The 26,978-nt window shown below is 57.5% G+C and overlaps 1 protein-coding gene across 1 annotated transcript; it reads right to left on the bottom strand.

Annotated features, from left to right (window-relative positions):
- Positions 1–1,783: 1,783 nt before the first annotated feature.
- BLACAT1 (BLACAT1 overlapping LEMD1 locus) lies at positions 1,784–24,162 on the bottom strand. Its single transcript, XM_070474602.1, has 2 exons — positions 23,955–24,162; positions 1,784–8,288 (listed from the first exon to the last, which is right to left on the bottom strand). Exon 2 carries the CDS (start codon positions 8,251–8,253, stop codon positions 8,152–8,154), a length of 102 nt encoding a protein of 33 aa, XP_070330703.1. The 5' UTR covers positions 8,254–8,288; positions 23,955–24,162; the 3' UTR covers positions 1,784–8,151.
- Positions 24,163–26,978: the final 2,816 nt, after the last annotated feature.

Below are 26,978 nucleotides of genomic sequence, written 5' to 3'. Positions count from 1 at the left end.
GAGGGGGAGGGGAGAATAAGAAGTTAGAGGAACCCCGGCTGACTTTTCAGCACACCACCCCACTGTGCTAAAGGCAGTACATATGTGAGATAAGGGCAAAATCTCCAGCCATTCTTAGCTAACCCTCTCAGTTAACTCATTGGACTCATCGCTTTATGTCAGGCACTGAGCTAAGTAAGCATTTTAGCACATGCTATCTTCTGTTTGATCCTGCAAAAACATGCGGTGGGCATTACTATTCGCATTTTACATACGGAAAACAGGGTGCGGTGACTGAGATCTCTGGACTGCCACAGCTAGTGAAGAGAACTGAGATCAGAACCCAAGACTTACGTTCTTGCCCCCATAGCCCGCTGAGTGGAAGGGAAGTGGAGGCAGAGATCCACCTGTTCCATAAAGGGGGAAACTGGAATTCAGACAGATGAAGTCATGCGTCTTCCTGGCCACCAACAAGCACCTTAACTAGGGCAGGGCGGGACAAAAACACAGCAGCTTTAGGACAGGCAACCCCTGGCTCTCTCCCCAATCTCCTGGACCCTGGCAGTGTGCTGGGACATGATGGGACATCCTTTGGAAGGAAGCTGGGGGGAAAGAACTTGGGAGAGAGAACACAAGAGGGAGGGGAAAGGAGAGAGGAGGTCTAGAGGGTGAAGGAGCTTAAGTGTGCATGGACTGCACAGTTTGGTGAAGAGCCGTGCTGCGGGGGAAGCTCACTGTCAGACCTCCCAGCCACCCTTTGCTTCATCCCTCTTCCCCGCCAGGTGCCTGCACGACCACCAAGCCATGCCACCCTGGACCCAGATGTGCACTGACGCTCTCAAGCTTCTCTCCCATCCGAGTGTAACCTGCTCTGTGAGAGAGCCTGATGTATCTGCTGATGCTGTGGGGCAAACGCCTGATGACTGCCCAGGGTTCCCCTTCCTCCTGGAGGACAAGGCCCAGGGAGTCAAAGCTTGAAGAGGAAGCAATGTCAGACTCCTGGAAAGGAAAGGAATTTGGGAGCAACAGGGCCCACCTGCGACAGGAGAGGCTCTGTATGGCACTTGTTTGCAAGGTCACTGCACGTGTATACGACCATGGGCAAATGTCCTAGATGCTGGCAAAGAGAGAGGGGTCCTGGGATCTGTGCTTTGAGCATGCCTTCCTCTCCATCCTTCAAATCTCAGCTAGGAGTCCACCTCCACTGTGAAGCCTTGCCTGATCCCTCCCCACTCTCTGAACAGTTGAGAGTGTTTGGAGGCCCCTCTCAGACCCCTGAAGCCTCAAAGCACTTTTCTTGTACCCTGCATCTTGCATCCTTCAAGTCTTTCCGTTTTACTCAGTTGTGAGTTCCTCAAGGGCCTGGACAGTGTGTGATTTCCCCTTGTTTCTCCTACGGCTCTTCCCCGAGGGCCTCGCACAGTCAGGACTCAAGTCTGATGGGACAGATTAACAGACAGCAGTGCGCTGCACACATTTCCCCACATGAGGGGTGAGGACTGGGATTCTGACAGCAGAAGCTGACACTCCAGCTGACTCCTGAAGGCTGAGAGGTGTGGGGCATTTATTAATCCCAGACAGTCAGCAACCAGGTTGCGTGCCTGTTACTAGCTCTGCGGTGGCTGTGCCAGGAGAAGGGGCGGGCCGCTCCAGGCATTCAGTCCTCTCTCCAAGCCGCAGCAGCCCGAGACACTTCAGCTCCTCCTTGCCCCAGCCACCCTGGGCCTCACAGGAGGCTGGCTCTGTGTGAGACCTGATGGCTCTAGCTCTCTGGCCCCCTCAGAGCCTCTTGCTTCACTGATGATTTGAAATCGCTGGCCTTCTAATCAAAGTGGAGTTATGATATAATAATCATTTTAAAAGACAGTTTTATTGATATATAATTCACATACCATATGATATAATCATTCTTCTTCCTAATATGGCATCTTTCTGTCCTTGTAAGTCTGAAAATTCCCATTTGTCCCATCAATAGTACACCTAAAGGTCTTTATTTCTCTTGTAAAAAATAAAAGCACCTTCATACCTGTGTGATCATACTGTAGTCCCAAAGGATTCTTCCTATTCCCCGCTTCATCTCCTCCAGCCAGCTTTATCCCACTACTTCTCTGAGATGCTCGGAGGGAGAAGGCCTGCCTTCCTCTAATTTCTAGATCGCACAAGTGAGGTCCATGGCCCCAGGGCTCTGTGCATCTCCCAAAACCTCCTCCTGGAACCCATCACTTCACTTTATGTTCATGCTCCTCTTTTTCCCAGTCTCCCTTCTCCCCAACAGAGCTGGTGGAAATAAATGCTTAGCTTTTGCTGCTGCAGTGTATTACAGTGCGAAATAAACACAGATGCCCCACCTACCCTGACAACATAATTCATTTACTGCAAAGGGATATAATAAAAGTCTGTTTATTACAGCAGTTAACAGAGCAGCATTAGCTGGCATGCTTTCTCAGAGGCAACCAGAAAAGTGCTTACTCCAGGTGCATAGATTGTGGAAACCATGCATCTTGAGCCGAAATGAAACCCATTAGAGGCTAGGTGAATGGGTCCCAGCCACCCTAGAAAAATTAGCCATCTAGGAGTCAGATCACCTCAGTGCAGGAGTCTGACACAATATGATTGTACTTTACTGGGTTAAGACCTGGACCTGTCTCCAGGATCATGATCTTAAGGACATACATGAAATGCTCCCTCTGAACCCAACTACCCTAGTTGAAGGGCTCAAATCTCACTGGCCTTCAAAGCGTATCAGTGGGGAAGGTTAGCACCATTGGCTCTCAGTTGCCACTGGAGTAGGTGGGGCGTAGGGTGGGGACCAGAAGCCGGGCCAGGGAAGAGAGGCTAAAAAAGCTTTTCATTAAACCCAGCCTTCAAGAGCATCATCAAAGTTTAAGACTTCAAGCCTCTGGAGAGAGACAGCTGTTGAGGGATTAGGGGGAGGGAAGGCGACAAACCCAGACTAGAGAATATGTACTAACAGGCTTTGGGCATAAAAACTGGACAAAGGTATGACTCCCAGTTGGCCCAGTTCTTTGGTGGAGGGGCAGAGGAAAGGGAGGAACTGTTAGGTTCCCTAGTGATGTCCAGTATATCTGATTGCCAATTAACCAAACTTAGCTCTCCAGTCCCTTTCAAGGGGCCAGGGGTTGGCTTGTACCAACAGGACATTCTTCAGAACCAGCTCTGGTTTTCCCAAGAAGGGCAGCAACCCCAGTGTCATAGCTTTGTGGGAAAAACTCATTGCAAGCAGCAGCTCTTCCTTTTTTCTCTGGAGCAGCCTCTCAGGGAGACCATGGGGAGTTTTGATTTCACTGAAAACATAAAACTGAGTGCCTAAGCCAGCTAGAAAACCAAAGGCTCGAAAGTGCAGGGGCAAACTGCTGTCAGACAGTCCCCTGGTTGAGGGGTGACCCAGCAGGTTTTTGCTTCCTTCATTCCGCTTTCCCCTGCTAGGCCTCTGGGAGAAGGTGCTGCAGTGAAGGATGAGGGCAGAAGCCAGCCTGGCCTCTCTCTGGAACAGAGAAAGTCAGAGCTTTGAGCATCATGAACAATGGGATAAAAATAGCAGCGTTGCCATGGCAACGAAGGCTGGGAGAGTCCTGAGGATCTCTGGGTCCTGCCATCTCCCCCTCCAGTCTGCCTCCCACCTCTCGCATGGAACTCAGGGATGGGCAGAGGAAGAAGGGAAGGCTGCCCAAGGGGAAGGAGACAGGAGAGTCACACGCTAGGAAACCCCTGAGCTCCAGAGCCTGAGGTTTCTGCCACAGCCTGGACTGCCCAGCTTGGGGGCTCTTGGATTTTTTAATTTCTTCCTCAGTATAACAAGTCCAGGGTAGCCCCCACACTCCACCCTCCTGGTGGACGGTCCTGACCTTCTGGGCTCCCCTGTGAAGAACCAAGGTTACTGTTTGGTCTTCACAGTCTGTGGTTCTGATCCCAGGCAGGACTGGCCACAGCAGCCAGCCAGCACTGACCTGGGGGTGGAGGGTTAACTCCCCTGTCCCTCCATTGATCAGTGCCTTGGCCTTAGGGAGCTGTGTGTCGGGACCAGGGTGAGGGCAGGACCACTCTCTCTTGTTCTTGCTTCTGTGTCTGATGGATGCAGCATTCGCTCTTTGTGAAGATTCTGGTTCTTGGTTCTCGTGGTGGTGTCAGCTTCATCACCTGCTGGATACAGCGGCCACCTTCACAGTGAACACCACGCTTTCTGGACCAGCATGCCAAGGAATCCACCAGATCCAGCAGCCTGAGATTTCCTTCTCTGGTGAAAGCCCATCTTCATGGCTGTGAACCAAGTGTCTGTCTGCAAAAGTTCAAGTCACCCCTGGGCACATCTGATACAATGTACGCCTTCCTATGAGGTAGAGAGGAAATGGGTCTTGTCACCACATTTCTTGGAGGCCGGGAGAGAGGAAGCAGGCTGTGGAGCTCAGGAGTCAGCCGTGGCGGAGCGCGGGGAAATGCGGGCCACAGCTCTCCATCCAAGGACAGTCAAAGGCCCATCCCACATCCCAGAGCGCTGGGCAAAAAGCACGTCCAAGTCTGTAGACAGCAGATTGCAGCCTGAGGCACTTCCCCGTGCAGAAGGCAAGGTAATAATATGGGGCGGGTCAGTCAGCTTGGAGATGGGCTCACCAGCAGCTGTGCAAAGGGTTACATAAAGTGCGGCAGGGAGCAGACCCTAGAGACCCATCTGCAAGGTGTGTGTGTGTATGAGAGTGTGCACAAAAGTGGCACTTGGGATGGCCCGGCAGGGCCTGGAATTGGAGTCCTGGCTACAGGAAGAAGACAACTGCAGGGTGTCCTGGCTCTGAGCAGGCGGGGCGGGGCGGGCAGGATTCTAGCAGAGGCTCTGGGTGCCTTGGCTTTTCCTCAGTCCTCCCACCTTTTCTTGGATCCACCTTATCACTCCCATCCGCCCTCCCCAAATTTGCTGCATGGACAGAGCACACGGGCAGGGGCACAGGAAGGCTGCAAGCGCTCTGGCTCCACAGCCCCGGCCCCACGGACCTCCCAGACCCACAGAGCCCTGGACTCTGCAGGGGGCTTAGAGGACATTGTGCCGTTCTCTCTTTACAGTTGAGGAAACGGAATCCCAGTGACAGAAGGTAATTGGCCTAAGGCCACACCATTGTCCGTGACCAAGCAGGGCCAGAACCCAGGAGTCCTGGTTCCCAGCCCAATGCTCTTTGCATCCCACTCTGCTACCTCGTGCATCCTGCACTTAGCTAAATCGTTGCTTTTTTTCCTCAAAAAATAATCATCTCCCTGTATTGTCCCACTGACTCATATGCTCCGGAGAAGGAAATGACATTCTAAAAAAAAGACCCGAGACAAGAAAAAAGAGCCGTGGGGGCCCTCCGGCCAGGGTCCCAGACAACAGTCCAGTCATGGGAGCCTGGAGCACGCTTCACCTCTTTATCCTGCCACTCAACAGCCCCCATGGAGGGGAAGTGCGCCTGGGGAGGGAAACTATGGCCTCCACGTGTCTGCAAGGATTCACGCCACGCGGCAAGACCAGGAGGCCCGATCCCTCCTCAGAACCATCACTCCTGGGCCCCTGCCTCACCCCCGGGCTCCTGGCCCCTCCTCAAGGTGGGGTCTGGGAGAGGACGCTGGACTGGAGGGAAGACACAATGGTACAACCTGATCTCTGGGAAGGAGTGAGACTTAGGGCCGGAAGCAAGGTGGCCAGACCCCACCCTCCCCACAAGGAACAGGAGGAAGAGTCTGGACTCCAAGCCCGCTGCCTGGGGAGCATGGTGTGTGGATGCCGGGGCTGCTTCTGCCTTTTGGGGTGAAATCTCTGCCCTGAGCTCACCTTCGAGACTCTGAGAGGAGCGAAATCCCCGTTTCGCTGAGACAGAAACTAAGGGACTATGGGGTGGGCTGCCGGGAAGCTGCCGCTGCCTCCTACCCAACTGCCGTGTTGCCCTCAACCTCAGCCCGGGACGAAAAAGGGGCCACAGCTTGGAGGCGAGGCCAAGAGCAAATGTCTGCAGGCACAGCTGGGCCGTGACCTTGGGACCTCTCCATGTTTCCAGAGCAGGGGCTCATGGTATCCGGTATCCCTCCAGAGCCAGTGGAGATCCCCTGCGGGAAGCAACTCTCCCCGAACCGGCTCAGGGCCAAACCCCTGCAGCTGAAATCCCTGCCGGGCCTGAGCGCAGAGAAGCTCTGGTTCACCACCCCTCCTGTGTTCCCCATTCTCCTGACCTTTCCTCCAGGTCAACCTGTGTGGTCAGGACAGGACACCCAACACCTCGCTCTCTAGGGATACAATTTCACCGTCCGCCACAGAAGTGACCTCTCGGGCTGCAGCCTCGCAGGCAAGTGCCAGAGCTGTCCCTGCCCACCAGGCGGGCTCTGCGGCTTCATACCAGGACCCTGGGATGCTTTCCTGCCCATCTCTTTGCCTCATCTGAGGCCGCTACTGTGCAGGAGGCCGAAGAACCAGGGAGGTTTTCTTCTGTCCCTTGTGACCCCAGTGGCCATTATTGCTCCTTCCTCAAGGGAAGGACTTCTGTTTATAATTCTTTGGATAGAAAAGGAAATAACAGATTGTAGAGGGCTTGGGCTCGGCGGCGAGGGCAAAGGAGGGGGCTGGAGGCTGGGAGGAAAGAGATCTTAAGCTGCGCTCCGGCCTTGCAAAGAGGACCTGGAAGCCACCAAACCTGCTCAAAGCCCAGGAAATGCCCCTGAGCGTGGGGGTGGGCAGGACAGACAAAGGCTGCCAGGATGGCACATGCCCTTGCTTCCAGCGGAGACAGCAGAAGTCTCCTGCCCTCCCCCGCAACCCAGAGATGGCACATTCCAAGCAGAGGGTGCACAGCCCCTTCTGTGCTGACCCTGACCTCCTCTACCCAGGTCACTTGTTACGTGTCAGCAAGGTTATTTTGTCTCCGGATGCAGACTGTTCCTGGGCTGAACTGTTCCAGTGACAAAGTAGATGGCAGACTCGCTCAAGATGCAGAATTTGCTTACTGTGTCTCAGCCACTGACTTCGCTGTGTGTGACCCTCTAGCACCCGAGAGGTCCAGGCACAGTGACAGAAGGCCAGGTTTCATCAAAATGAGAGGACAGAGGAAGGGAGGCAGAGAAGGAAGGAAACGGTTTTTCGTTTGCTTCCCACCTCCTGGAAACAGGCTGGGAATGGGGATAGGTTCTGACCCTGAAGATAGGATTAGGGGACACGTCCAGGAGGGTATCAGAGTGTCCCCTAAAGGCACCACATGCAAGCATTCCCTCCTATGGCTTCTGAGAAGAGAAGGAAGGGGGAGAAGACGTGAGAACAAAGGAGGGGCTCGGTTTAGTTCAGGAAAGGGGTCCCTCGGTCTGGGCCCGGAGGGCAGTCCCTGAGGGGGCCCCGCCACATCTGAGCTGCTGTTGAGGAGGCCCAGCAGAGGCGAGTGAGGTCAGGCTGGGCGGAGGTGAGGCGGGCTGGAGGGAAGGCTGCTCTCCATGGTGTGGAGAGTCGGGCAGGGAACACGCGGTCTGCTGAGGTGAGGACAGACGTCTGCTCCTCGTCCCTGTCCCTCCACCGCGCTCCTCAGCGGCAGGGGGCCTCCCTGTGGCTGGGCCCAGCGGGACACCAGGAGGGGATGGAGGCCAGGGGACTCAGCTCCTGGCCACGCTCCCGCAGATGTGGCTCCCGGCTCCGCGGAGGCTCCAGGCTCTGCAGAGGCTCCGGGCTTAGGTCCTGGGATTCCAGGACAGACTCCATCCTGGGCTTGGAGGGGTCTGCCTCACACTTCCACCTGCTTGAGGCTTTCCCCCAGGGTCAAGGCTGCTTGGAGCTTCTCTGGCAGAGCAGCCGGCTTCCTATTTTGCAGCAGCTCTCCCGGCCCCACACAGCATGTCCCTCATGGGAGTGGTTTGTCTGGGCAGAAGCCCCCAGGGCAAGAAGATGCTTCACTCTTGGGGCCTCCCTGGGGCTTCTCTGACTCTGGAAGGCCCACAGCAGGTCCTGGGCTTCCCCTGGTATGACCAGGTCTCTCTTCAGGGAGGTCTTGGGACTGGAAACTCAGGGGCAGGAGGCCAGGCCACATGGAGGCTGCTGTCTACAGGTGAGATGGGGTCAGGGGGTCAGGTCACCAGAGAAGAGCCCCGCTCAGAGGGAGGCTTCCTGCTCCGAGCCTCAGCCAGTGGCGGGGGCTGAAAAATGGCCCCCGGTTTGGCTCACACCGCTGTTTCCCGCTGCCTGTGAGCTTCCTCCTTCTTGCGCTTCATCTTGCAGAAACCGTGGAGGCCGCAGAAGCAAGCGAAAGTGAACTGGGGCATGCCCTGGGCCAGGCCGGGGGCTGCTCACCAGAGATCTGCAGGGAAAGGCAGAGGAGGAAGGGGGTGGGAGAAAGGCAGGAGAGATAAGCAAGGGGACCCCCGAGGCCGCAGAGGCCCCATGAGCCCTCTCCCAGCGCTGAGGGAGGGGCCATGTCATCGAAGGGTGGTCTCTGGGAGCTCCGTGCATCCTGGTCTCTGAGGACTGACATCCCAACTTGGCCTGGAGCCAGGCGAGCCCGGGGAGAGGGGGCCTTGGCTGCGGCTGCCTCGTCCCCGCCCGCCCTCGGCCTCCCCATCCCCGCACCTGCGGCTGGGGGCAGGCAGCGCGCCAGCTCAGAGTGAGCTCTTGGCTGGGCCACCACGGGCGTGGGGCCCCACTGGGTCCTCGGGACCACACAGTCCAGCGATCCAAGGGCGGACTTCGGGGGCCTTGACTGCAGCTGCTCAGCCAGCACCACCTCAACGCCGACACCTGGCACTGAGTCTCGGATTCCTCGCACCCCTCACAGCCCAGATTTGCCTGAGACCCTTGAGGAAACCTATGGGGAACAAGAGGTACTTCCCCTGACGCCCTCCTCAGGAGAGAGCAGGCGGTTATTTCAGCCCCTGGGTTATTTTATTGAGCACTAGGCAGGGCAGCGGAGAAGGCAATGGCACCCACTCCAGTACTCTTGCCTGGAAAATCCCAGGGATGGAGGAGCCTGGTGGGCTATGGTCCATGGGGTCGCTAAGAGTTGGACCCAACTGAGTGACTTCACTTTCACTTTTCACTTTCATGCATTGGAGAAGGCAATGGCAACCCACTCCAGTACTCTTGGAGAATCCCAGGGATGGGGGAGCCTGATGGGCTGCTGTCTATGGGGTCGCACAGAGTCGGACACAAATGAAGTGACTTAGCAGTAGCAGGCAGGGCAGAGGGGTGAGGGGTAAGAACATGGGTCAGGACGGGGCTGTGTCCCTGGTGCAAAAGTCTCAGCCTGAGGTAGAGGCTGAGGCTGGATCTACCCCAGCTGGGCGCACTGTACCCCTGTTCTGGCTGACACGACGCTCATCACGGGAGGCAGGGGCCCCTCTGGGGTCTGAGGAACTTGGGCTGGGCCATGGGTGGGGTCGAGGCTCCTGAAGGCCAGCTCTCAGTCTGTAACTCAAACACCGAGGCTTCCCTGGCCGCGGCCACCCGCAGACGCTTGCAGCTCACTTCCCTGCCTTTCCTCTGCCCCTGGAGGGAGCAGAAGGGACAGAGGAAAGCCCCCTGCCTGGAGGTCAGGCCCACACCCTGGGCCTGCTGCGATTATTTCTCTTTCTGGGAGGAATACCAAGGACAGCCCAGATACTGCGAGGAAGTGGCTGAGAACAAGGAAGCATGCCGGTGTCCCTGCCCCGGCCCCTCCAGCCCTGGGAGGGGATGGAGTGAAGTGCACGGGATGGCCCCAGCCCTGATGCTGGGCACGCGGGCGGACTGCCTCCATTGTCTCTGAGGGAACTGGCAGGGCCCAGGTGTGGCTCTCCGGAGAGTTCCACGGGTCCTGCCAACCTTGCTCCTCTGAACAAACTCCCTTCACGCTTCTCCAGGCAGAGCAGAGTGCCCAGCTGGCTGGCAGGTCCTCACTGAGCCCAGCACCCACCGTGGACTGGGTCCTGTCAGGATTCTCTCCTCCCTCCCGCTCTCAGGATCCCAGTAATACGGATAATGACTGTAATTAATAGGTGCAGCACATTTCCAATGGCCAGCTGGGTGGGCAGGAAGCCCAGCTTGAGTCAGCATGGGTAGGTAGACTGGTTATTTAATCACCCACTTTCCAGCACCAGCCACAACCCACTCTTCTGGAGTATATATAGAGAGCAGAGCACAATCTCCAGGATATATATAGACAGAGCCGAGACACAACTACTATATCTATCTCCGGATCCCTCCCGTGACAAACCTAGAGAGAGACAGGGATCTTAATGGGGGCTTAGGTGGCCTGGGTTCTATTCTTGGCTATGACGCTGGTATGCGTATCACCCTAAGCAAGTGAGTGTACCTCTCTGGGCCTTCACTTCCTCATTTCCGTGCTCCAGGAGATTAATCAAGGTTTAACAAATTAGACCCCAAAGCTAAGGGGCTGAAAGGGCAGTGGGAATCCTCGCCTGACCAGGAAGAGGGCGAGAGTCGGGGGGGTCCTTGTAACCACTAATTGTTAACGCACACAGTTTCTTTGCTGCAGGATGTAGGGTGTATCAAGGCGACTGTCGACAAAGTTTAGGAGAAAGTATCGGGGGAGGAATCAGCAGGCGCAACAAACTTGATCTGGGAAAGGAATTCACAACTAAAACAAGTCTGGTCCCAGGGTTCAGAGATCCTCTTCCATCCCCACCCTACTTCCCTTCCAGTGCCTGCTTTCTTAAAAACAGCAAAATGCACACAACCACACCAGCCCCCACCCCCACCCCCTCCTAGCTAGGCCAGCGACTGTGACTCCCAGGAGTGCTTTGGGGAAGAGGGGAACAAGCTGAATTTTCTGCCCACTGTCAGCAAGGTGGGGGATGGGGGAAGGAGCCAGGACCTACACGTTAGAGCAAAGGAGGGCTGAAAAAGCCACTCAGAGCTGGGTGAGGGGCTGCGACCTGACCCCCTAGTGTGGATCTGGGGACCGCCCCCCTGGGAGGCCGGAGCCCTGTTTCTAAGGGTGGAAGGTGTATTGGGAAAGACTGGTTACTCTGCTCAGGGCTCTGACGGGAAGTGCCTGGCTGGCTGCCCGTTCTCTCCCAGGGCACGCAGGGTCTTCACTCCAAGCCCTCTCGGCAGCAAGTCCCAGGGCAGCCCCTGCACCCACTCTCAGTGTCTGGCCTGCCAAGAGCCCCTTTCTTCCCCCCGCCCCGAGTCCCTCTGCCCCACCGGCAGGAAGCTGGGTGCCCTCTGTGCCCAGGCTCTGTGCCCCTTCCTTCTCTTCACAGTAGCTGGAGGGCTCCCCAGAGAAGCCAGACCTTGAAGAACCTCCTCTTACAGTTTCCAGGGGAAAAGGGTCAGAATGTTTGAAATGAATGGAATCTGAGAGTCTCAATGAAGCCAGTGGACCAGCATGGGGACACTCCCTGCTCACGTGTGCGATGGAAACTTCCCTTCCCACTCTGCAGCTTTCACCTCCAGCCTCAATTTCCCTGCCCAGGAGGGGGCACGGAGTTGAAAAACATCTCCCAAAACCCAGAATAGGAAGGAAAGGGACGTGAACACTGGACAAATGCCTGCTCTCCCATGCTAGGCTGCATCTGACTGCAAGCTGTTGGCCTTGGTTTCCTTCCCATCCTCCTCTCTGGCTGGACCCCAGCTCAGGTCCAAGATGGTCTGGGGTATGGGGCCCTAGAAGATTCTCTGCCAGTCAGCTTTGTGGGGACTCAGCACAAGTGCTGCCCACCCCCAGAGCATCATCTCCAGCTGCCAGGAGTGTCCCCACCTCCCTGCCAACCCTTCCCAACCCCTCACCCCCGCTTCACTCCGAGAGGACCCTGCAGACACCCGACAGGGTCTTCCAATTCCAGCAGTTTCAGCAGAAATGGGGCAGTGGGTCAGAGATGGCTGGAAGAGATGGTGGAAGAACCAAGAGGTAGACGGGAGCCAGAGCTGACCAGAGGCTAAGACGAGGAGAAAGCCAGGGTTCTAGCTTGCAGACCACAAATTCTTAGGTGTCTCAAATTTTGGTAATGTCCTTCACCAAGGTGGGTGGGAGTAGGGGTTGGAAGGACAGGAACATATTTACAAGTGTTGAGACTAGCCTGGAATTCTCTGACAGACTAAAAAGGGATATACCCCTCCCCACAACTTCCCACCCCCTCACACCCCCCACCTCCTGAAGCAGGGTAGCTTCCAGCAAGGCACTCTTGTCTGCACTCTGCTCCAGCCCCACCCCAGGTAAAGGGCAGAAGGGGAATGATCCTGAGAGGAGGGGTGCCCTCAACCTCCAGAGCATTGCAGAGCTACCCCCCCAAACCCCCGCCCCCGCCGCCCCTCCCCAGTTCCCCTCAGCACTGTGCCTTTGTAATTAAAATATGGATTCACCTTCCCTCCCAGTGCCATTCATCACGGGGAAGCAGCTGCGGCTTAGCAGGCCGGATTTGGGGGATTAGATCCAGCCGTGGAGCAGACACACCAGGAGAGAATTAAAGGGGAGTGAACTGGGATTTCTCTCCACCTCCTCCCCTCTGCCTCTCCCTCCTGCCACCCCAGAGCCTCACACCCCACCCCTTCCCCCAGAGTCTGGCCTCTGTAGGTTTCTGGGAACTGTAGTCTCCAGCCTGTGTTGATAAACAAGGCAGGCCAGGGGTGGGTGGTGGCACAAACTACAGATCCCAGGCCTTCGTCCCAGAGTTGGCAGCAGCAGAGCTGGGCACCGGCCTCCTGTCTCCAAGAAGCCCAGGTCTCCTTGGAGATTAACTCCTTCTTGGCCTGCTAGAGACCGCATCCAGACTCTGGCTCACTGAGCGCCTGGAATCTGAAGCCTCTGATGCTTGCCCAGGCCAGCCACCCCCCGCCCCCCGCCCTTGTATCTTGCTCGCCCACTTACGGAGAAAGCCGCCCTTGTATCTTGCTCGCCCACTTACGGAGAAAGTGGGGAAACTTTCAAAACTACAGGGCAGCCCCTCATTTACCAGTAGTTCTGGGGAACTTGGGGGCCTTAGGAGCTCAAGTGGTCAAAACACTAACAGTCCTGAAATGTCTTTATGTCCTGGCTTCCAGGGTCTTCCAGGCCTGCCTGTCTGAGGCTGGCCCACCCCCAGGGTCATCACAAGAGTGACTGGGGTCATCAGCGCGACATGGTGGCATGGGCCCCCAAATGTCAAACTTTAATGCCACCCCCTTCTAAAGATGGGGCAGAGATTTTTTTTCAATAGTCTTTGCATTCAGAAAGCAGAGTTTTAGAAGTACAACTCCATTTCCACTAAAAACGGGACGAATGTGGCCAGAGAGATTCACTTGAAACTCAGCAGCGTTAAGCACGGGCCCACTCTCCCCAGGGAGGCCTTATGCTGGGTAGCTCTGAAGACTGTGAAAAAGGCTTAGATGCTCAGAGTATTTTAGGTTTCAGCAGACTGCAGGCAGAGGACAGGACAGACGCAGCCTTCCAATCTGCACGTCGTTGGGGAGAGGGCAGGAGGCCATCTCGCCTATTCAGTTCAGTTCAACGGTTATGTGAAATATTTAACTGCCTATCTCTTCCAGGCCTGCCCCACTGGCAGGGGCCAAGAGACAAAGAAGAGAAAGGAGCTGCAGTTTTGTAACCCCAGAAGCACCCAGGCCCAGGCTCTGCAAGGGGGGACTCTCAGGTGAGAGGTGGGCTTGCTCCTGTGCCCCTGTTAGTGGCTTCGACCCCTCCCTCCTGCTCTCCCGGTTCAGGATTTATTCAGCAAACATTTACCCAGCAAACCCTGCTGAGAGTCTGCCTTGCTGGAGCATCACAGAGGGATAATAATCCTTGAAGGGGTTATCTGTCCCCTTCTTCCCAGGCCCAGCCCTGTGTCCAGGGCCTTCCTGGCAAATTGTGCAACAGGATTCCTGGGAAAGACAGCCTTAGGCAGGAAGGGGGCACTGCTCCAACCCCTCTTAATTTAGGAGACGGGAGCTAGAGGGAGAGAATCAGGTGCCTGGATGTCCCAGAGAAACAGCACAGGCTCACGGGAGGGAGGCAGGGAAGGAGATGCCAGCCCCCCTCTGATCTCTGGCCAAGGGAACTCAGGGGGAAAGTGGGAAACTCTGGCAAATTCTCATCCCTGTTCTTGCACCATCTAAGCCGGGGCAAGAGGGGAAGTGGCTTGGATGAGCCCCAGGAAAAACCCAGCTGCCTCGGGCTTTCTCTTCGCTTCTCCCATTGTTTTCATTTCCCCCCTCATTTCTGATGGAAAAGGAAAACCCGGGATAGACAAAGGGTGATTAGAGCTGCACCTCGGGGCCACTTGTGAAGTACCTCCTACAGAGGCCTGGAGAGGAGAGGCCCCAGTGTGAGGCAGCACTTTCCCTTGCCCTCGCCTGCAGGCTCTCCCAGCACCCAGAGTGATGTGGTGAGAGCATCCATTTGAATCCCAGGCAGGCCTGCCCCTTTCTCACCACACGAACTTGGGCCAGTTCCTTAGCACCCTTGTGCCTTGGATTTCCCGTAAGTAAAATGGGATAGTAACAGTATCCTTTTCATGGGGTTGTTTCCAAGATTAAATGAGTTAGACCAGGTAAACTAGAATCACGCGTGGTACATGGCAGGTAAATGCTGGCCGGGGAAATTAAGGGCTCTGAGACATTATAAGTAGCTTGCCTTCTGATTCTCAATACCAAATAGAGTACCCTCTGATCCTTCAGTGGTCTTAGACAGACCAGGGGCTGGAAGGGGGACAGAGGAGAAGGTGGTTCCTCTGCTCTCTAGCCAGGCTGCCATATTTCCATGTGTTGGCGTCTTCCAGGATGGAGTCAGGCAGGTTAAGCACAAAAGGAGAAAGAGCTCTGGGGAGCCCGGCAAGAAGGGTGACAGGCAGGAGGGCAGAAGGAGAGCAGGCGCCATCCAGAGACCCAGAAGGAGGGCTGTAAGCGCCTGGATGGGCAGGAACTTCTGCACCAACTCGAAGCCTTCCTAGCTTCATTCTGTTGCCTAAGCTCTCCCAGTTCAGCCCCTGAGAAGTCCTGAGGTCTCTCTCACACAGAAAAAGGCTTAGGATCCCAAGCTGACAGGAGACGTCACCAAGCCTGGAGGCAGAGGCCAGAGTGCTATGTGGTCCAGCACCCCGACTCTAGCCGCCCGATCTCTGAGAACACGACAGGCCTCTGGAACTTGGCAAGGGGAGATGCACCAGCCCAGAGACCCCAGCACCCCTGAACATTTCCTTCTGTGCTGAGGTAGCCTCCCTGGGGAATCGCTCGTCCAGCCTCTTCTTATCTGAGTGAGAGACCAGGTCCAGAGAGGGGAAGTGACTTGGCCAAGGTCACACAGCCTCCGGATCCCAGGTTACCAGACCCCCACATGCACTGCCCCCTCGGGGAGCCCCCTCGGTACCTGCTTTGTGGCTGCCCCCCCCAGCCTGGTCCTGGTGGGGGGATGCGGATGGTGTGGGAGTAGGCGCGCGCCCCTCACTGTAGCCCATGGCTTTTAGCCCTACATGAGTTTGGAACAGTAATCACATAGGAATGAAAAGCCATAGGCCACAGCAGAGCTGGAGGGGAGGGGGCGGTCCAGCGGCAGGAATCTCAAAAGGGAGATGGAGGTTTCTAGGGAGTGCTCACTCATCTTCCCACCGACCCTCCCACACCGCCTCCCCGGACGCACAGGGGCCCCCCAAGTTACATTCTCTCACCATCCCTCACCACCTGCCGGGGCCTCAGCGGCTTTAAAGCCATCCCAGTAATGAGTTTCCAGTTCTCGCCCTACAAAGGCCCCACACAATGGGTCTCACTCTGGGGTATGAGGAGGGGTGGCTTCCTGGCCATAAAGGGCCTCCTCAAATGTCCTTAATGAGCCTCCAGCCCCCTGCCCAGGGTCCTTAACTACCTCCTCCTCTGGAGAATAAGGCCGGATCTTTCAGCGCCACTGCTCAGCGCTCAGGACCAGTCCCATACTGGGCTCTCGCCTTACAAAGCTTAACCCTTTCTAGTCCAGCCGTGGGAAGCGGAGAAGACAGAGGAGGGCCTGGGTTTACAGGGGTGAGCAAGTTTCTCTAGCAACCCCACGGCTGGGGGCCAGCCCACACTTCCTAGACTAGTGCAGGTGGCTAGCAACTGCATCCATTCTTGGGTGGCCCCAGAGTTGGGGAGAGGGATCTGTCTTCAGAGCTCAGTGGAGGCAGGAAAAGGCCTGACCTCGAAATCACTGCAGCCGAGGGCAGCTAGCTTTGGGGCCATCCCTGGGAGGTGCTGGGGGAGAGGGCTCCTGGTGCTCTGCCTCTCTCCCTGGAAGGATGTGTGGTTGACCAGGCACCTCTAGAACTAGGGTGAAGAGCTCAGCTGAGATGAACCAAGGTCTCGGGACCCCAGAAAAGATGCTCTCGAAGTCCAAGTACTGTCTCTTCACTCCCTTTCCTGTGATAGGTCAGTTGTGGGCCTGCATCAGCCTTGGAGGGCATGACTGCAGGGAAGCCCCAAGGGATTCAGATCCCTGAGCTGGCCTTGACCTCGTTCAGGGACCCCCAACAGGACGGGCAGAGACTTCAGGACCAGATCCAGCCCTGTGTCTGCAGGGAGCAGCAGCACCCCCGCAGCAGCCCCTCACCCAGCCTCAGGGCCGGCTCCCTGGCTCTCTCTGCAGGACCCTGGCAGCGAGGCCTCCTTCAGCTGGGCCACCCACATGCCCAGCAACCCCACACAGTGCACCCCAGCCTTGCCCAAACTTGGGGCCAACCTCTCACCTGAACTTGGGTCATCGACCCCCAACCCCAAAAGCCTTTGGTTTCCCTGCCCTTCCTTTCCCATGGGTCCCCAAACCCCAGACTCAGGACCTGTAAACACCTGTGGGCACCAAATGTCATGCCCGCAGTCCCCTCCCAAGGGACTCTGGGCCCTGGGCTGGAGTCCAAGGGGCTGCTCACCTGGTGGGCCCAGCGGGGCCCCTTGTCCGCGAGGTCTCCCCGAGGTCTCCCTCACATCCCGCAGAGCCACTTCCTGCCTTCCGGCAGCCACTCGGTCTCCACTTACCCCCAGAAGCTCCAGGCCCAACCCCCAGGGCAGGCCTGCTCCTCTGCCCGCCCACCGCGGCCCGCCTAGCGGTGCCCAGCTAAACTTGACTTGTGAGTGAGGACCTGGCTGGCCACCCCTGCTGGGGGCGGGATGGGGGCAGGACCAGGAGGTCAGGTATTCCTTCAACCCTGACTCGGGCCTGGGTAACAAAGGTCTCATTGAGCCTCTGGCTGTCTGGTCGGTGAAGCACAAACCTCTTGTATCTGCTGGCTTTTGATCTCACTGCCTCTGAACCAGCCATGTATTACTCACATTCCCCACCCCCCCGCCGGGCTATTGGTGTGGAGGGGCTGTTTGGTCTCCTCCCTCCCTCCCCACCTCTTTTCTCTCCATCCTCCCCCCGCTGCTCCCCTCCAGCTTTTTTATGGTTTAATTTTTGGCAGGAGACCTGAGGCGGCTCCCTGGGGGCCCCCTCTCCCGCCTGCCTGCCCCTCCCTTGTCTCTGCGGCGGAGCTTCTCTCCATGCTCACCGCTCCGCCCCGGGGCCCTCCACATCCTCCGGCCTGGCACTGCCCACCTGCCTTCTATCTCAGAGATCCTCAGACCGCCTCAGGGTGGGTCCTGCCCTTGGGTTCCTGAGCCACAGCTGGGACCCAGGGCTGGCTTGCCCACTCTGGGGCACGGGACAGGCTCAGCCCCAGGCCTGCCAGCCCCAGTCCACCTGGGAAGCCCCTGGTAAGCTCTGGAAGCAGGCAGCCCCTCTCCACTGGCATTTCTGGGCCCAGGAGGATTGGAGGGAGGGGGAGGGGAAAGAACAGGTATCAAGTCTCAGGTACTGGCCAGTCCAGAGCTCCTTGGAATGTGCAGGAAGGGAAAGAGGTCACCAGGCCTCACCTCCTTTCCTGCTTCCTCCAGGCTTGAGAACCTGCTTTCAGCTGAAAGACCACCACTTGCTGAGAACCCCAGGGATTCACCCTCTCAAGCTAAGGCCACACCCCCTCTATTCCTGTCTCCTTTGTGGCTGCCTCTGAACCATCTGAAGCTCTGTGGGGGGTGATGACTGGGTAGGGCCCAGGCAACCCAAGGAGAGATACACAGAAACCACTGCACAGGCCGCTGGCCTCCTTGGTCCTGCTCCCCAGGACAGGCCCCTCCAGGGAAAGACACAGTCACCTCTGAGGTCTGAGCTCTCTCTGAAACGCCAACAGACATTAGCAACGCTGGGGAGCCCTGCAGGTCCCCCATGTCTACACCCGGGTTGGGGGGGGGGCCTCCCCCCCTCCGGGCCCCCGGTATTCCCATTCAGCCGAGCCGAGGATGTGGAAAGCTTCTCCTGCCCGGACAGAGGCTCCATCCTTCTTGCCGCAGGCTCCCACTGTCCCTCCTGATTCCACACATTCTTGGGCCTCCGGTGAGAAGCCAAGACTGCCACCCGCCCGCCCAGCCCTGCTCCAGTTGTCAGCACTGCCTGCGCCTGGCTACCATAGGCCTGCAGGCTTGCAGGAGGGCAGGGGGTGGAAATAAGGGGGAGTGAATGGAGGTCGGAGACAGAACAGAGGAGGGGAGGAGACAGAAACAGGAGAGACAGAACACAGACACTGAGAGAAACCATGAAAGAAAAGGAAAGACATAGGAGGTAAAAGAAAAGGAACTCACATTTTATTGAGTGAAAACTACGTGTCATGCAAGTGCTAGGCCCTGTTAATTATAATCATTTGGTTAACACAAACGCTATCATTCTTTTTCCCATTTGATAGATAAGGAAACTGAGGCTTGCAGAAGCTGGGTGGGCATTCTGCTCTTAAAGAAGAGGGCAGGAGAAGGCTGAGAGAGAAAAGGAGCAGGCAGGCAAAGGAAGAATGCTGACCACGAGGAAAGAGAAGGGCTACAGTGGGAAACAGGCAGAACAGGAGGAAGCAGAGAGGGATGGGGGAGCTGGCTGCTGGCTGAGGCTCGTGCGAGCAGACCTCAGGTATTCCTGACCTCCTGCCCTTCCCCTCAGGGCCATCTGACTGACCAAGTGCACACCCTGGGGGCCCGCAGGTGTGCCATCCCCTCTCCAGTAAGAGTGCCTGGATGCTCACACAGGCCACAGAACAGACATCCAGCCTGGAGACTGAAGCCTGTCTCATGGGGGACAGGTGGGGGACTGCAGCAGCTCCCTTTCTGGGAGCCCCCAGCCCCACCATTCCCTTCAAGAGCAACACTTAACCTCATCCTGCACAGGGCCCTGGGGCTGAAAGTAAGGGGTGAGGGACGCAGGCTGGGCTCAGCCAGAGAAACGACCAGAAAACTAGAACTCCAGTGGGGCCAGTGTGCTGCCTTCCACCAGAGGAAGCCAAACACAGGGTGCAGAACCACTTCTCAAACCAGCGCACAGTGGCACTCAGAAACAGTATGCTAGTGTGGAAGCAGGCACTCAGAACCAGTATGCTAGTGTGGAAGAAACATTTGCACCTGGAAGCAAGTTAGAGCAAACCTTCTTCCCATCAATTCCAAGACAATGAATCCACACCAGAGCTGACTTCTAACTTTTCATAGACTTTTGTACTTTTGGGGGGCAGTTTGGACCCAAGCAGCCTTGCCTCTCTGTCCATGGTGGCAACAAACTGGGACGTTAGGAAGTCTGATGGACGGTACTAAACAGGAGGCAGTCACTCTCACTTGGAGAAAAGTTCACTGGAAGCACATTCACCATAAGGATGTTGGCTGAATTATATCGATACAGATTTGTTGAATGAATGAAGGAAGAAGCTTGGAAGCAAGGGCAAGAGATCTAGGTTGTCCCATGGTTCAGGTGTGGTGTTTGTGTGACATTCCCTCATGCCTGTATTCTCTGGGAGGAGGGTCCTTGTTCTGGAGCAGGTTGTGGGTGGGGAACTCCACCCACCACAGGGGAGGGAGGGTCAAAGTACTTCAGAGAATGCTTAGGGATTCGATTCTACTGCCTCTGTCCCAAACAGGGCTCCAGATTTGGAGCTGCAAATGGACTGTTGCGGTCCCGAACCAGAACTGACCCAGATGGACCTGGGAGTCTCCTGTACATTGTCCTCCAGACCTGAGCCCGCCCAGCGGCATGCCTGCTACTAGAGCAGCACGGCCATCCTATTATTACTCCGGCTTTCCCCGTGGCCCTAATTCCTGTTTCCCAGCTCCGCCTCTACTTCAAAGTGTGACCAGCTCCTTCCCGCTCAGTCACTGACAGGAGCCCCTGCCCAAGGGTGGGGGGGAGAGGGGCGCTGCTCCACTGAGCGAGAAAGCAGAGAGGTCAGGAGTGAACTTTCTTTTTCCCCAAGGCTTCCTCTAGCTATCTCAGGAGCCTCAGTTCTGAGCCTTCTTGGGCAAAGACAGGAAGCTCCCCAGCAAAGCCTGGGTGGCAGGGTCCCTGGGCTCTCAGGCAAGGAGAAGCCAGACCTGGTGACAGCCTCAGGCAATAAAAGCACAGTGAAATTAGGGAAGTAGAGAATACAGGCAGAAGCTGGGGGGCAGGAGTGGTCCCTGCAGGTCTGACACCTCCGCCCCTGCGTCTGATCTCTAATAAGCTCCGGTGCCGGGCTGTGAGAGTGAATGCAGGAAAGGGGGTCTGTCCCCAGAACCCAGCCTCCCCAAGTACAGGGCCCTAGCCACAGCTTTGTCTTTCAGAGCAGTCAGCTGTTACAGAAAAATACAATAACAGGCCAGAGGCAAACTCACAGGCACTTCGACCTGAGCAGCTGGTGAACATCAAAAGGTTCCAGGGCCTTGCCCTGGCCCTATTCCCCTCTGACTCCTTTCCTCCCACGCCTTCCTCAACTCACATAAGGCAACAGTGGGCCAACCTAAAGAACAACACGGCTAGGCTCTTCCAAAGCCCCGTGGACTGCCTCTCAGAGAAGGAGGCAGGCAGAACGGGTGGGAGCAGGCCTGTGGGCAGCCCCTTGTTTAGCAAACATGCGCAAGCACAGAAGACGGGACAGGCACTGTGCTGGGTCCAGGGAGACGGCACTCCCCGCTCACAGCCACCGAGCAGGCAGTCCAGTGGCGAGACAGGCCTGGTGTGCATGCACACGACTGCATTCAGTCCCACCGCCCTGCCCCTGCTCCTCCCCACCACCCAGAGTCCTCACACTGTCTTTTGGGGGTTAAACTGAGCTTGACCCTTCCCCCCATTTGAGGGTCGGTCCTGCCTCTTCATACCTCTAGGAGAGTGGCCTCGACTGGATATTCCGTGTGTGTGTGTTCAGGTGTATGGGCAGGGTGAGCTGTTCTGAGTCTCAGAGGGTGCCCAGCACCACCTGGAGGAAGTTCTGCCTGGTGTGTGTGTGGTGTGTGGTGTCTGTGTGTGGTGTGTGCGCGCGCGCGTGTGTGTGTGGGATGTGTGGTGTGTGTGTGTGTGGTGTGTGTATGTGGTATGTGTGGGGTGTGTGTGTACGTGGTGTGTGTGTGGGGGGTGGTGTCTGTGGTGTGTGTGTGGTGTGTATGTGGTGCCTGTGTGTGGTGTGTGTGTGTGTGTGCGTGTGTGTGTGCGTGTGTGGTGTGTGTGTGTGGTGTGTGTGGTGTGTGTGTATGTGGTGTGTGTGGGGGATGTGTGTGTGTGGTGTGTATGTGGGATGTGTGTGTGTGGTGTGTGTGGTGTGTGTGTGTGGTATGTGTGTGGGGGTGTGTGTGTGTATGTGGTGTGTGTGGGGTGTGTGTGGGGGTGTGTGTGGGGTGTGTGTGTGTGTGGGGTGTGTGTGTGTGGTGTGTGTGTGGGGTGTGTATGTGGTGTGTGTGGTGTGTGTGTGTGTGGTGTGTGTGTGGGGGGGGTGTGTGTGTGTGGTGTGTGTGTGTGTGTGTGTGTGTGTGTGTGTGTGGTGTGTGTGTGTGTGGTGTGTGTGTGGTGTGTGTGTGTGGGGTGTGTGTGTGGGGGGTGTGTATGTGTGGTGTGTGTGTGTGGTGTGTGTGTGTGGCGTGTGTGTATGTGGTGTGTGTGTGGTGTGTGTGTGTGGGGTGTGTGTGTGTGGCATGTGTGTGGGGTGTGTGTGGGGGTGTGTGTGTGTATGTGGTGTGTGTGTGTGGTGTGTGTGTGTGTGTGGTGTGTGTGGGGGGGTGTGTGTGTGGTGTGTTTGTGGTGTGTGTGGGTGGGGTGTGTGTATGTGGTATGTGTGGGGTGTGTGTGTACGTGGTGTGTGTGTGGGGGGGTGGTGTCTGTGGTGTATGTGGTGTGTGTGTGGTGTGTATGTGGTGCCTGTGTGTGTGTGTGTGTGCGTGTGTGTGTGCGTGTGTGGTGTGTGTGTGGGGTGTTTGTGGTCTGTGTGTGTGTGTGTGTGTGTGGGGTGTGTGTATGTGGTATGTGTGTATGTGGGGTGTGTGTGTGTGTGGTGTGTGTGTGGTGTGTGTGTGTGTGTGTGTGTGGGGGTGTGTGTGTATGTGGTGTGTGTGTGGTGTGTGTGTGGTGTGTGTGTGGTGTGTATGTGGTGTGTGTGTGTGTGGGGGGGGCGTGTGTGTATGTGGTGTGTGTGTGGTGTGTGTGGGGTGTGTGTGTGGGGTGTGTGTGGGGTGTGTATGTGTGGTGTGTGTGGTGTGTGTGTGGTGTGTGGTGTGTATGTGGTGTGTGTGTGTGTGTGGTGTGTGTGTGTGGGGTGTGTGTGTGGGGTGTGTATGTGGTGTGTGTGTGTGGTGTGTGTGTGTGGTGTGTGTGGGGGATGTGTGTGTTTGTGGTGTGTGTGGTGTGTGTGTGGTGTGTGTGTGGGGTGTGTGTGGGGGGTGTGTGGTGTGTGTGGGGTGTGTGTGGTGTGTGTGGTGTGTGTGTGTGTGTGGTGTGTGTGTGGGGGGGGGTGTGTGTGGTGTGTGTGTGGCGTGTGTGTAAGGGAGCTCCTCCTCTCTCTCCTGTGACAGGCCCCGTGGGGTGATGGGAAGGTGGAAATGAGTGACAGCCACAGAGCGGCTCGCAGCCCCAAGCCCCAGCTGTGTCCTCCTGGAGGCTGGAAACAGGGTTTGCAGGCCACCAAAACGGCTCCCCAAGGGGGCTTCTTGAAGGACAATCATTTCAGAGTTCTCTCGTCCTGGGGCTCCGGTCTCAGACTCAAAAGAGCCAAATTTCTAAAGTCAGTTTCTTAGAGGCTTGCTTATGTTAGGCTAAGTTGTTCACTGGCAGATGAAGATACGCTGAAAAACCACCAGGAAAAACTAAATTCAAACCTGAAGAAGAATCTGTAAAGGAGGGTTGAGAGGAGAAGAGCAGGATACTGGAGCTTCCGAAAGGCTACGGAATGTCCGTCAGGAAGGGAGGGCTCTCCCTCCGGCCCCCAGGCGCCCTCTCCTGACCAGTTCGGCGGAGGCCAGGGCTGGGGGCCAGCCGGGTTCCAGGGCGCACCCCGTCGCGGACCCTCTCTCAGGAAAGGGAGCCGCTCTCCCCGGCGTCGCGACCTCCCCCGGCCCCACCCAGGCCAGCGTTCCTGCTCCTCTAGGGATGCGAGGTTGAGCACCAAGGCGGGAGAAGGATCCAGGGCCAAGAGTTGGTGCTTTTGCCCGAGGAAATGGCCTCTCCAGCCTACCGAGCTGGCTCTCGAGGACTTCTGCCCCAGAGTTCTGGACACCTCTGCTTTTCCTGTCTTAGCGCCAAACAAATGCACCGGGGTCACAAAGTCCTGATCCTGGCCTTGTTCTCAGCCCCTTCCCGCATCCTCCCCTACAGCGAGGGGAAAGCAAAGCGGGAGGCACCCGCGTCTCTCCCAGCCGGGAGAGGGAGACTCGGCTCCCTCCAGAACCGGGCTCCAGCTCCCTCTCACACTCCCCACTGAATCCCACCGGCAGCAAAATCCTTTAAAGGGAACAAAGACAATGCGGGCGGAGTAGGGGGCTTCCCTTCGGCGTACCCGGGGCGGCAGGTTGACGCAGCCCGCGGCTGGTCAGCGCCGGCTTTCAGGTGAGTGCCTGAGCCCGCAACCCGGGGTCCGCCCAAAGCTCAAGAAGCCCTCAACGCTCAGCCAACCCCCCCCCCCACCGCCCCCCCAAATCCCTGGCCAAGAAGAGGGTCCTCCTCAGCCTCTTCGCCCTCAACCCGGCCCAGGGGTTTGCAGCACTTTCTGCCTATTTGTTTTCGCTCAGTACTCACAGTTCGGATGCTAAGCCGTGTCCTCTCTCGCACTCACTTCCTTTGTCTCTTTCTCCCTCTCTCTCTCCCCTCCTATCTCTCTCTCTCTCTTCACTCCTTGTCTTATTCTCTGCTGTAGCTTCCAGTGGAGAAAAATAATTATTCTTCTCAATGGGTTCGCACGGGGCGCACGCACACACGAGCGCGCGCGCACACACACACACACACACACTCACACCGCCGTGGTACCCAATCAATGCACAAATCTACGGGGTCCCTTTAACCTCTGCGGATGCTCCGGGAGTTAATTATGAAGCCTGTTCCGGCGCAGCATAAATATGCATTAACGTATGAAATGACAACCGATGCGCTGAACTTCGGGGAATTGGCATTTAGACAGACTTAGTCTCGCCGCCTCCCATGCCCTCCGCAGCCCCACCAGCCGCCCCCGCAGCCGCGCCCCTTCCCCGGGCTCGCAGGGGCCGTCGTGAGCTCCCACCCCCGGGCGGGGAGGGCCCGTGGCGGCGGCGGCGCCGCGCTCGAAGCCCGGAGACCTCCCCCCCCCAGGTGCGCCCCCTGCGGTCAGGGCAGATCCTCTGCAGGAGGTTCCACTCCCCCAACACCCGCAGGCCGGACCCAGGCCGGCGCGCCCCTTCTCCCCCGCGCAGCGCTCGTCTGTGAACAAACTCCGAGCTCAGTCCTTCGAGAAGCCGGCGAGAGCGGGACGGCTACCTGCTCGCTCGCCCGAGTTCGGCGCAGAGCGAGAAAGACCCGGCACGCGGTGCAACTCCCCTCCCTGCCAGGCCGCCCAGCGCCCTAGGGCCTCGCCGCCCCCGGCCGGCCCCGACCCGCACACGCAGGCATGCGTTTTCACACGCGCGCGCATATCGGCACGCACACACTCGCGCACAGGCACTCCCGCGCGCGCTCACACTCAGGGTTATAACAAAGGAAGAGGGGGCAGCGCTGCCTTACTTTTTCCTGTCTCTTCTCCTCTCTGGGGCAGCCCCCCAGCCCCGGGGCCGGCGCGCTGGGCCCCCCACCCTGCCCTCCGCTCCCCATGACCGCAGCCGGCGGCCGGCATTCCGGCGCGGCGGGTCCGCAACTTCGCGCCCGGGCGCCCGCGCCTCGCAGCCCGGCGGGCGGGAGACAAAAGCTGCGGCGCCGCCTGAGGCCGCGCGGCCAAGGTGTGCTCGCTAATTGTCAGGAAATGTGTGTGTGCGCGCCGGGCGCCGGCGGGGGCGGGGAGGGGGCGGCCGGCGGGGGCGGGCGGGGAGGAGAGGACCCCCCCCCGCACCAGCCCCCGCCACTCGCCAGCGCCCGGCACCCGGACCGGGATTAGAGAATAAATTATCTGCTCTCTTTTCATTGGGCTGCGGCCGAGGACGCCGTCGGCTGCGCGGCGCTGGGCGCTCGCCTGGCTCTTTGCATTCACCGCACAGCCCCGGTTCGCCTCGCGTCGTGGGGGCCGAGAGCCTGGGGCCTTGGTTCCAGCCGCCGGAGGACACTGGCCGGCTGGGCGCGCCGCCCTTTCCCCGCCTCCCGGTCCGAGCCACCCCCCTCTCATCCCAGCTCTGGCTGGTGCTTCGGGGACTGAGGGAGGGGGGAGGAAGCCCAGAGGGCGGCGGTCTCAGTCACCCCCACCCCGCACCCCGCTCCAGCTCTTTCCACCTCCCCCGCCAGAAGGAGACCGGCGAGGGTAGCCGGTGTCGGTCCCCTGAGCCAGGCCCACCCCAGTGAGAGACGGGGCTTCGAGAGCCCTCAGATAGGATCCCTTCGGGGACCAGGGCTCCTTCCTCGGGGCCATCTTCTGCCCTCCACACCGCAGCAGTAAAAGCGGGGAGATGTCACTCAGGCTCTCTTCTTTCTCCTCTCTCCAGCCCCATCAGCTCCCCCGCAATCCTGTTCCCTATTTCCTGGGCCCACCTGAGCAGACAGCTCCTTAACTGTCTGCAAAGGAAATGCCCTGCGGTTCTGAGCAGCTCCCTGCCAGGAATTACCTCCTTTATTCCTTCAGCAAGCAGTCGGTGTGCAGGAACACCCCTGTGCCATGATGCCGGCTGGGCACCAGGAATATCAAGGGAGAAGATTCAGATGAGACAGTCGTGTTAAAAAATTAGAACTCCAACTGTGTGAGAAGTGCTGTAACAAAGCAGAGACAAGGTTTGAACCCAAAGGTAGGAGGGACTAACTTCAGATGTTCATTCAACAAATACTTTAGCATGTCTTAAGCTCTGTGCTGGGCGTTGGGGATACACAGGCAAACGATGGGCTTGGTGCCCACTCCCCTGGAGCTGACAGTCTGGTGCACAAGATGGGTAGTGACTGGTGATATGAGCTAATCAGGAGACATGGGGGGTGGGGTGGGGCAGTGAACAGCAGGGGCTCCTAATCTATGCTGGGGAGTCCAGGGAAAAAAGCTTCTCTGAGGAAATGTGATCTAAGCGGAGGCCTGCAGGATGAAAAAGAGATAGCCAGGTGAAGTTGGGCTGGGAGGGGCACCCCGAGAGTCCTGGCAGAAGGAACTTGTAGGAAGGCTGTAGGAAGGTCTGCTGGTAACATGCCCTTGAAGGCAGGTGAATGTCCACCATGCAGAGCGCAGGGTGGGCCTGGGAAGCCTCTGCAGGCTAATGTTTTGGAAGAGACTCACTTGTGTGTTCTTTTTCATTCTGGGCCAACCCCACATGCTGCCCACGTTTTCCTCCTAGTCACAGCCTGTTGCAACCTACTCTGCATGCTAAAGATAAGCCTGAAATAAAGAGCACCATGATGGTAACCCTGCTTCAGTTTATCGCATCCCAGCTCCTTGTACTGTGCTGTTGATTACATCAGCCGGTGACCCTTGTCGCCCACACAGGGAAGCCGTCCATAGGAACACCCTGGACTCCTTCCCATGTGCTGGGACTGTATGCTTCCCAAGGACTTCTGACACCAGCCCCTTGAGTCAAGTTCATCAGATGGGGAAGCTGATCCCCATCAGACAGATAGGGAAACAGAGTCAGAAAGAGAGAGTGGCCTGCTTAAGTGTCATATACAAATCCTGAG

This window comes from Odocoileus virginianus, chromosome 11, assembly GCF_023699985.2.
Source record: "Odocoileus virginianus isolate 20LAN1187 ecotype Illinois chromosome 11, Ovbor_1.2, whole genome shotgun sequence".
In the NCBI taxonomy this organism is placed as follows: domain Eukaryota; kingdom Metazoa; phylum Chordata; class Mammalia; order Artiodactyla; family Cervidae; genus Odocoileus; species Odocoileus virginianus.
This window is presented reverse-complemented; position numbering and strand designations above follow the sequence as displayed.

What these genes read in the sequence shown, in the direction of transcription:
- BLACAT1 (XM_070474602.1), bottom strand. Translation starts at nt 8,253, where the DNA reads ATGCCCCAGTTCACTTTCGCTTGCTTCTGCGGCCTCCACGGTTTCTGC.